A 10,806-nucleotide genomic window follows, 5' to 3' on the forward strand; every position below is an offset into this window, starting at 1 on the left:
TTTTTACACTCTGAACTTTACCGTATGTAAATTGTAAATGACGGTGCTTTTGAAGAAAGGACCATATAATTGCACATGCGCAGATCAAAAACATGACGAGGCCGAGCGAATTTGCATACTAATGTGCATTGGGTCTAGCTGTGCCATATATGGGCATGATGTCTGTTTAGTCACATGACAATTGTTTTTTAAACGACGAAAGGAAAGCAAGACAACGAGAAAGCCGCGATATATGTTCTGTATTTTTGCTTTGTTCGTGAATTTTACGCATTATGTAAGTATTCTACGTATTGTACTAACGATTTGGCCATTACTGCTTTGTGTGGGTTTCGTTTACTTGTGTTTCGTGCGTGATTCAGTGACTGTTTTGATGAATTGCGTTTGTCAACGAGCGGCGAAACTCGATAGCTGATTCCCCTTTATATATTTTGTATTATATATGAATACGAGAGCCGCTTTTGGGATTCGGCATCTCAGGAAGAAACGTTATAACAGTGTGTGATAGCTGTACTCTTCCTTCCCGCTAACAGGTTTCTGTTACATCTGTGGTCACAACTTGTAAACTTTCCCAGCTCATTTTATAATTTATATACAAAAGGGTTCTTGTTTGTACTAAGTTCTTTTGGCCTTCGGGCAAATTGAATCTTTCTCTAAAGTGAAACCCGTTTCCTTTCGTCTTTCAGGATAGCCGACTGAATACGCTGACTGACAGCTGAATGAAGACAGACACTTGGAAGCGATTTTGTATCCGTGATAGAAGTCTCAAATTTTGTCGAAAGACATTTTAATATTGCTGAAAGCCCTCGTCGAGACCCGTCAAACCTACGCGAGATAAAGATCAGGACCTTAAAATGACTGACAGAGTGAAACAGGCGACTGAGGAGCCCTCGAATGAGCCGCCTAAAAGCAGCAGTCAGACGCCGAAGAAACACAGTCGTTTTCGTTCGTCGATGAGGAGTGTTTTTGGCCGAAGTAGCAAGGCCAGTAAACATGACGAAAGCGGACAAACAAAATCAGGAAAGGAATCCAGCTCATCACATTTACGGAAAAGTGCGTCAGAAGCTGTCTGTGTATGCCCTGTTTGCTATGTCGTTAAACCGCAATCCTTATTTCCAGATATTTCGACCTGCGAGCATCGAACTTGTGGTGATTGTCTCAGACAATACATGATTATTGAAATCAATGAATCTAGGGTGAATTTAACATGTCCTGAATGTTCAGAACGATTTCACCCAAACGATATTAGGTTCGTACTCAATGATGAGGCTCTTATGAACAAATACAGCGAGTTCACCCTGAGGCGAACCTTGGTATCGGATCCTGACTGCCGTTGGTGCCCTGCGCCGGATTGCGGGTATGCCGTAATAGCTGCCGGCTGTGCCAGCTGCCCGAAACTGACATGCCAACGAGAGAAATGTAAAACTGAGTTCTGTTATCATTGTAAACAAATCTGGCATCCAAATTTGACTTGTGACATGGCTAGGCAGAGACGAGCCTCAAATATTCGAACCTTGCCCATGAATGATGGTAAAAGTTTATCAGGTGAAGACATGAAGCCTTGCCCGAGGTGTGGTGCTTTTATCATAAAGTTAGATGATGGTACATGTAACCATATGACCTGTGCTGTGTGTGGTGCCGAGTTCTGCTGGTTGTGTATGAAAGAGATCTCGGATCTTCACTACTTAAGGTAGGCCTGACTAATCTCTGGTATGGGAAATTCTGTAGAATAGACAGCATTTATATCTCTAGTATCTGTCTGGCAAAGATAGGGATTTGCCAGGACTTGCTGTGGCTTATATTTTGCCTGAATTTTTCAAGAAATATTACTTCAAAGAATATGGGGTAAAAGAGTAGTATCACAATAAGCTACAATGATTCATTTCCTCGCTCGTTTAAAAATGTTCCAGAAAGCGGCCAGCCTTGAAATGCCTAATGGGAGGAAAACAAAAAAATTTTCAAAGACAAAGTACATTAATATTGTCTTTCAATATGGACCACCTGCAATCTCATTTAGACTAAAGTACTGATTTGCATTTAATTGCAACATTGAAATGTTTAATAAAGCAAGATGCATTTTATCTGTTGCAAATATCTCACTCATTTATTTAACCATTGTTATAAGTAACAGATAGTTGGCAAATAGGATGACTTTATGTGTTAAAAATCTTCAGAGATGCTGCCCTCGGGAGAGTACTTGTCACCTAAACCTTGACTTCTAAAGTGTTTATCAAACTTGCCTATCACAAATTTTTTTAATGTTCATAAAATAATGCTTTCAACTCTTGATATTTCCTAGAAAACATTGTTGGCCTACTGCCTTTTATACCATTTATATATGAATCACACAATTTGTCCTATCCATATGTGTATAATAATGACTTGCGTTTCTGATATTGGCTGAAATGTATTTGATTGCTGTCTATTCCTGTCAAGATTAAGATTTAAATTAATCTTGTGCATTATTGATTTTAACAGGCCAATGTAAGCTTCATCAGTACCCAATTGTACTTTCATTATAATGCTACTGCATCACAACAAAATATTAAACATGCGTTACAAAAATATCAGAGACATACTATATAAAATGGGAATGCGAGCCCTGTGAATACCAAATATAAGTGAAAGCCAAAACTACTTATGGCCAATACGTTTGTTATTAAAGAAAGCATGACACTATATGTCCTCTTTTCATAATCTGATTTCAAAAGTGATTAATATCTTACATATTCAGTATATTGTGTTATTAAGTTGAGATATAAAAATAGAGATGATTTTGACAGCAAGGAAATAAACTTGTAAAGTGTCAAAGGGAGTGAAGTTCAATTCAATTTAGGAAATTAAATGTAATCAACTTGAGTCCTAATATTTTCACTTTGCTATTCTCCTCAGCCTAATATAAAACAATGCTGAGTAATTCTTTTGAAGAAAGGAAGTCGTTTTGCTTATAGGAAAATGATTGAGTGGGTGCATTGGAATAAATTATAAGATAATGAGTTGGCACTTGAAATTTATTTCTTATTCAAATTTCAGTCCATCTGGCTGCACGTTTTGGGGAAAGAAGCCATGGAGTAGAAAGAAGAAAATTCTGTGGCAAATGGGCACGTTGATTGGTGCTCCATTAGGGATTGCATTAGCTGCAGGGGTTGTACTCCCTGCCATGGTGATTGGTATTCCAGTCTATGTTGGGCGGCAGGTATGCTAAACAACTACAATATGTTCAGGGACTGATAAAGCTATCCCGTGTAAATAAAGTTTAGTTTAGGTTTCCTCCTGTAGTAACACTGTATCAGTAAGGGATGATCCTTACTGGACCTCTAGGAAGAACAGTTTAGAACTGATAGAGCTATCCAGTATAAATTAAGTTGGTTTAGTTTAGGTTTCCTCCTGTAGTAACACTGGATCAATAAGAGATGATCCTTACTTGACCTCTAGGAAGAACAATTTTGAACTGATAGAGCTATCCAGTATAAATAAGTTTAGTTCATGGTTTGCTTTATTAATATTTTCATATTACTTTACAGATGCATGAGAAATACAACCGGCCATATCATACCAAGAAGAAGAGGAACATTGCTATTGTCAGTGGAGTGACATTATCCATCTTGGTCTCGCCCATGCTTGCTGCATTGACCGTAGGTGTGGGGGTACCCATCGCCCTTGGCTACATCTATGGGGTTGTGCCAATCTCATTGTGCCGCAGTGGTGGCTGTGCCTCAGTGACAACCCTAAAGAACGGCAGAGGCGTGAACCTGGAGTTTGACTCTGAGGGCGACATGGCTACGAACCCTAATGAGCGATCGACTGCAAATGAGGCAAGCTCTGCTGCAGATGAGAACATTGACAGTGTCGTAACTGTTGTAGCGACAATAAACACAAGAGCACCAGGTAATGGATGCCTTTCATTTACATAACAGACATCAAGTAAAATTTAGCTGCTTTCAGCAGCACCAACAATTTTAGCAGCGTTTCAACCAATAGTTTAATTCTCTTCAACTGATCACCTAAAAAACAATCTATTTTGCATGTTATACAGTGAACTAATGTTATATCAATTTTTTGAAATCACCTAAGACTAACTTTGTGTTTGTAGTTGCCTGTCATTTTGGTTTGCAAATTACAGCAGGTAAATATTATTTGTTTGTTTTTTTATAGACGCGGAGAGTGGTAAACAGCCCAGCGTGAGTTTGAGCCAAGAATGCTATAGTCTTGCAAGTAGCAATATCGAGCCAAGTGGACGTGAGGATAGTGGCTCCATGATTCCTGGGCCTCGTAGCTGTGCGGTGAGCATCGCAAGCAGCATTGAGAATTTGAACATAAATGTCTCGGACAATCCCAGCCCGTCACTAGAGGTCGGCGAACACGACAGAGTAAGCACAAGTAGCCTAACTGGTAGTAAGGCGATGAGTGAATCCTCGTTGAAGAAGGTCGTTCAACTTAAGGTGGCTAGTGAATGTGTAGGTGATGTAGAGCAACCAACCATTGTTGCCGAATCATGAATTGTACCCTTGTAAATAATGCTTTAGATATTGATAAAAGTAAATCTACACTGTCCATGAAGATGTCTGCATGTTGCAGTGGTCCTGTGAGGAACTCTGCCCTCTCTGAGGGATTAATTGGGTCTTCCACTGCTTGCACTTCACATCCCCTTGCCCCCTGTGAGGGAAAATTCCATTTAAGCTTAAAATAGTCGGCCAATGAAACAATAGAGTGAGTGCATAGTCAATATGTTGTATTATGCTTAAAATGTTTTTATTTTAATTGGCGTGAATTTATGCGTTTGGTGTTTTCTCACACATAATTATTGCTTTCGTCACAAGAAGAAAAAAGTAATTGAACTATGCAAGACACTGAAGTGAATTTGTACATATGGGTACTGTCAGTGCTGCCCTGAGCTAATCAATAGCCAACTTTCACATCATTTTGTACATGGTATTTTTGAGATAGTGCATTATTGTTAAAGTGTAAAGCAACTGTGTGTTCACAGTTCACTTGACTTTCTCACACTTGTCTGTCTGACCACTGTAACTATTTCCAATGTTGATATAGATAATGTAGGCTAGAATTTAAATAGTTGTTGAGTTAATTTATAAATAGTGTAGATTTGTGAAGTTTAAATGATTTTTGTTGCAAGTTAGAAAATGGTAGAATAAAAACCTCTTTCACAACTTAAATGTTTATATTTTTGAGTATTTTTGGACCATGCCACAAGTGTCACATTCTCCAGCAGTTGTACTTTGTTAAAAAGCACCATTATCAGAACGCCCCTCCTCTCCGGACCCCCCCACCCCGCCTGGTGACGGTGGTGTGCCCCAGCCCCGGGGGGAGAATGGCATAACGTTCGCAGAGTAAAAAATCTCGGGCCCAAAATTGCGGGAGAAATTTTTCGATAATTTGTCAATATAAGGCATATTTCTCGCAATTTTTTACTCCCGAAATATTTCTCGAGCAATTTTTTGGCCGCCTGTGGTGCCATTGCGAAACTTACAAAACAAAGATCAAAGTTCAGCTGCAAATACTTGCAATTATTTTATATAATAATTATATAACTCATTCTGGAATATTCTTTGTAATTTTTCTGTTGGATTTTGGGGGTCGTTTAAAGGTCGTGTTTATCGTCTATAAATATGGCATCTTCTACATTTGCAGGTAAGAAAAAATCTTTGAATATTGGCGCCATGCCATGCCGCCATATGATATGGGAGATGGATGTTATGTTATAATTTATGTACGTTATTTGATGCAAATTGCACAACAGATATTTTACGGTTAAGCCTTGCAGAGAATTGCAAACGCAAAACAATTTGTTGCAAAACAAAATGCAAAACAAATTGCAAAACAAAAGGTTGTTTTTGGTGTATATTTCTGGGGGTTATAAGAGTTGGGGGTAAACACCCTAGATCACCTCTCACGTGGGAAGAGGGTGCTAAAATATATCAAATTCTCCCTGCTTTAAGTTCAATAATATTGTACTTACTAAGGAGCTAAACATTGTTGAGGATACATAATTTGGGTTTCGTTAACATGGTTTTTTACTTGTCTTGTAAAACACTACCAACTTAAATTAAATAAATTAGGTTAATTTCAAATGATCGATTTTTTGTTGGGCTAAGACAACGGTTATTTTGCATGCTAAAATTAAAAAAAACAAAGTTCACATGGCCAGGTGGCTGATGTGGGGCTCTTTGATCAATAAAGCTAAGCCATTGGGGCAGTTTCCTATATAATATTATTAACTTGTTTCCTTTAAACTTAAAGTACAACTCACATCAATTGTGTTTAAGAACTGCCTGAAGAAAAATATTGTTTCTCCTCTTACTGCAGTACATTATAGGTATATTTAAACAATTTCATGTACATGCAATTCCAGACCGATTTGTTATTTTCTTGGGAACTTTGGTTAATCTTCAAACATTTGGAGTTGCTGTTGGATACTTGATTATGGTTTTCCTCTCACCATTATGGAGAAAATATGTAAAACCATTACAATTAAATATGGTATGTTTTCAGCTCTGAATTTTACTAAAACAATAATATGTATGAGCTTGCATATCCATGAACTACATATGAAAGCTAAACAGTTGGTTCTAAACTGTTCTTTCTTGAGGTCCAGTTGGGATCATCTCTTATTGATCCAGTGTTACTACAGGAGGAAACCTAAACTAAACTAACTTTATTTATACTGGATAGTTCTATCAGTTCTAAACTGTTCTTCCTAGAGATCCAGTAAGGATCATCTCTTATTGATCCAGTGTTACTACAGGAGAAAACCTAAACTAAACTAACTTTATTTATACTGGATAGTTCTATCAGTTCTAAACTGTTCTTCCTAGAGATCCAGTAAGGATCATCTCTTATTGATCCAGTGTTACTACAGGAGAAAACCTAAACTAAACTAACATTATTTATATTGGATAGCTCTATCAGTTCTAAACTGTTCTTCCTAGAGGTCCAGTAAGGATCATCTCTTATTGATCCAGTGTTACTACAGGAGAAAACCTAAACTAAACTAACTTGATTTAAACTGGATGGCTCTATCAGTTCTAAGCTGTTCTTCTAGAGGTCCAGTAAGAATCAAGGTCAATCAAAGGATTGTCTCTTATTAATGTAATGTTAACTTACAAAACAGAACTTGAGTGATTTTTTTATTTTCTCTTTGATAATATTTGTTTTTGTTTTAGGTCATGGTGGTATATAACTTCTTCTGCAGTGCGCTCAGTCTCTATACTGTTATTCGTTTCGTTATTATATTTATCACGACTATGGATCTGTTCGACATGACCAATCACAAGGATCTAGCCCATCCATTGTTCATGTATTTCATCACAAAATGGATAGAACTTCTTGATACGGTGTTCATGATTTTACGGCATAAGGAAAGGCAGATATCATTTCTTCATGTAAGTTTCTATATATACCAGAAAGCAGTGTGGCAGCATCTTCAAGCAACTTAGCAGTTAGCATCAAATGTGGTATAACAACTGCCTAAAATAGACAAAACACTTCTCGCCGTTTTGACCTTAGGGCCATCGTCATGAGAGTTAGTATTCATACTATACTAACTCATTTTCATAACTCTCCTGACGAAGGCCCTCAGGTCGAAACGCCAAGAAGTGTTTTGTCTATTTTAGGCAGTTGTTATACCACATTTGATGCTAAATATATTCCCATTTCTAAAACGTCTATAACCCTCCTCTAGAAGGTTATGCATCAATCCATATAAAGATTGATCCTTTTGAATGTTATGTGATGTATTATTGCTGATCTGTATATTTTTCTTGATGGTTATATTTTCATGTAACGAGAAGAGGATAGAAAATTTCCAGTAACTTAGTTCTATTATTAAATTTACTGGTCACCAAAGCCAGGTTAGCACTATAACCCTGGGTTGGATTTTAATCCAGTGTTTTAGTTTACGTGCCTCTGAACCACTCATTTTAAAACTTTAGAAAATATTATTTCTATTGGTCCAGAAAATATGTATGAAAAAAAAATATTCAACTTTGTAAACAAGTGGTGAAAAAAAATTAATGTAAAGATTTGCTTTAACCCAGGGTTAAGCTAACCAGCTTTCAAACAATCGGTCCCTGGCTGCAAAGTCGTAGCCTAGGTTGCTATGACTGTTATATTGAATACTGCTATATTTACATGAATTTTCATGAATATGGCAAAATTCCCTCTGGTACCACACCCACCTACTCACTGGTGTTTTGCAACTCTAGTCCATTTCAGGGTTAATTGTACAATATTTTGCACAATATTTCATTAATTTTATCATAAGATACATTAATTATTTAAAACATATTACAAATATTTATGTGCATATAAGAACATACATTGGGCATAATTGAAGCAGGTAGTTTTAAAGACGGGTTACAGGGCTTCTGCACATCGGTTCTGCTTAACATTGGGGGGCTCCATATGATTTAGAAATTGTCCAAATTTCACAATATTTTTTGAATTTCAAGGAACATAAACTTTCTCTCTCTCTCTCTCTCTCTCTCTTACTCATTTAGAAGTAAAGTGAATTATGAAATACTAATAAGTATTTCAACAGGGCAGGACATTTTTAAGCGATATAGCGATTCAATATGTAAACACAGTTTTTGTTTACATTACCGGCTGTAACCCACCTTTAAGGTTCTACCATTATCTTCCTAGGTCTATCATCACTGTTCAGTGTTGCTTCTGAGTGATCTAGCTTACCGTGGCTACCGATGGCCGCCAGTTGGTTTCATTCTCTGTATGAACTCATTTGTCCATATATTCTTGTACCTCTACTATGGTCAATCAGCACTTTTTCCAGGACAAAGCCCTTTGTGGAAAAAGCGTCTTACTCAATTACAAATCTTTCAGTTTGTTATTGGACTGGCACATACCTCATGTGGCTACCTGTACCATGGCTTTTGCCTTTATGGCCCATTCTATGCACTAAGCATGATGCTCCTATTTTCAAATTTTTACTACAATGCATTTGTTCGTCAAAGATCTAATAATAGTGCTAAGAAGACAAGTTAGGTGAATTTTTGTGATATTTCTGAATATACTTACGGTAATTGAATTTTCTATATGCTTTGACAAAATTCATGAACATTTAACAATTCCATAGGCAAAAAAGAATTGTTTTCTCTATGACAATGAAAGAAGTTTCAATTAATTCATTAAACAATAAAGGACTTTTAAAGTAATAGCATTTCATGTTGTTGACTTGTAATATGTCAGAAAAGGATTCGAAGTCGAGAAGAAGGAAAATTGTAAGTGGAGGGGAGACAGGATTGAGTGGAGTGTTGGGAGAAAGGTTTAAGTGTGGCAAAAGGTGTATGGAATTCAAGAGCAGTCATGATGGTGTAGTGGCTAAGACAAGTGACTGGTAACTAGGCAGGTGGTGGTTTGAGCATGTGAAGTGTCAATAGAAGAAGTTGATTTTTCGATTGATTTATTAGGTGTAAGTTTTGGAAGTAAGGTTTCAGTGTGGCAAAAGATGCATGGGTTTCCCGAGATGACTGCCTGAGATGACTGCCCGAGATGACTGGCCGAGATGACTGCCTGAGATGACTGCCCGAGATGACTGCCCGAGATGACTGCCTGAGATGACTGCCCGAGATGATTGCCCGAGATGACTGCCTGAGATGACTGCCCGAGATGACTGCCTGAGATGACTGCCCGAGATGACTGCCCGAGTTGATTGCCCGAGATGACTGGCCGAGATGACTGCCTGAGATGAATGGCCGAGATGACTGCCTGAGATGACTGGCCGAGATGACTGGCCGAGATGACTGCCTGAGATGATTGCCCGAGATGACTGCCCGAGATGACTGGCCGAGTTGACTGCCCGAGATGACTGCCCGAGATGACTGTCTGAGATGACTGCCCGAGATGACTACCCGAGATGACTGGCCGAGTTGACTGCCCGAGATGACTGGCCGAGATGACTGGCCGAGATGACTGCCTGAGGTGACTGCCCGGGATGACTGCCCGGGATGACTGCCCGAGATGAATGCCCGAGATGATTGCCCGAGATGACTGCCTGAGATGACTGCCCGAGATGACTGCCTGAGATGACTGGCCGAGATGATTGCCCGAGATGACTGCCTGAGATGACTGGCCGAGATGACTGGCCGAGATGACTGCCTGAGGTGACTGCCCGGGATGACTGCCCGGGATGACTGGCCGAGATGACTGGCCGAGATGATTGCCCGAGATGACTGCCTGAGATGACTGCCCGAGATGACTGGCCGAGATGACTGCCTGAGGTGACTGCCCGGGATGACTGCCCGGGATGACTGCCCGAGATGAATGCCCGAGATGATTGCCCGAGATGACTGGCCGAGATGACTGGCCGAGATGACTGCCTGAGATGACTGCCTGAGATGACTGCCTGAGATGACTGCCTGGGATGACTGCCCGAGATGACTGCCTGAGATGACTGCCCGAGTTGATTGCCCGAGATGACTGGCCGAGATGACTGCCTGAGGTGACTGCCCGGGATGACTGCCCGGGATGACTGCCCGAGATGAATGCCCGAGATGATTGCCCGAGATGACTGCCTGAGATAACTGCCCGAGATGACTGCCCGAGATGATGACTGCCCGAGATGACTGCCTGAGATGACTGGCCGAGATGACTGCCCGGGATGATTGCCCGAGATGACTGCCCGAGATGACTGCCCGAGATGACTGCCTGAGATGACTGCCCGAGATGACTGCCTGAGATGACTGGCTGAGATGACTGCCCGACATGGCTGTCAATTTACATCCTGTGGACAGGTGATGCAAGGCCAACGCCATCCAGAATATTACCCCTTACCAT

At 39.7% G+C, this 10,806-nt stretch overlaps 3 protein-coding genes across 3 annotated transcripts; 2 read left to right on the forward strand and 1 right to left on the reverse strand.

Annotated features, from left to right (window-relative positions):
* Positions 1-181: 181 nt before the first annotated feature.
* Positions 182-5,155, forward strand: LOC114540992 (E3 ubiquitin-protein ligase RNF19A-like). Its single transcript, XM_028560982.1, has 5 exons — positions 182-274; positions 684-1,687; positions 3,031-3,193; positions 3,522-3,885; positions 4,153-5,155. The coding sequence occupies exons 2-5, from the start codon at positions 852-854 to the stop codon at positions 4,494-4,496; spliced, it is 1,707 nt and encodes a 568-aa protein (XP_028416783.1). The 5' UTR covers positions 182-274; positions 684-851; the 3' UTR covers positions 4,497-5,155.
* Positions 5,156-5,515: 360 nt separating this feature from the next.
* LOC114540996 (elongation of very long chain fatty acids protein 4-like) lies at positions 5,516-9,257 on the forward strand. Its single transcript, XM_028560990.1, has 4 exons — positions 5,516-5,646; positions 6,368-6,495; positions 7,179-7,397; positions 8,659-9,257. Exons 1-4 carry the CDS (start codon positions 5,625-5,627, stop codon positions 9,013-9,015), a joined length of 726 nt encoding a protein of 241 aa, XP_028416791.1. The 5' UTR covers positions 5,516-5,624; the 3' UTR covers positions 9,016-9,257.
* Positions 9,082-10,806, reverse strand: LOC114540988. Its single transcript, XM_028560979.1, has 4 exons — positions 10,751-10,806; positions 9,796-10,111; positions 9,518-9,637; positions 9,082-9,126 (listed from the first exon to the last, which is right to left on the reverse strand). The coding sequence occupies exons 1-4, from the start codon at positions 10,804-10,806 to the stop codon at positions 9,082-9,084; spliced, it is 537 nt and encodes a 178-aa protein (XP_028416780.1).

This window comes from Dendronephthya gigantea, unplaced genomic scaffold, assembly GCF_004324835.1.
Source record: "Dendronephthya gigantea isolate DGI-Jeju-01 unplaced genomic scaffold, DenGig_1.0 000259F, whole genome shotgun sequence".
Lineage (NCBI taxonomy): Eukaryota > Metazoa > Cnidaria > Anthozoa > Malacalcyonacea > Nephtheidae > Dendronephthya > Dendronephthya gigantea.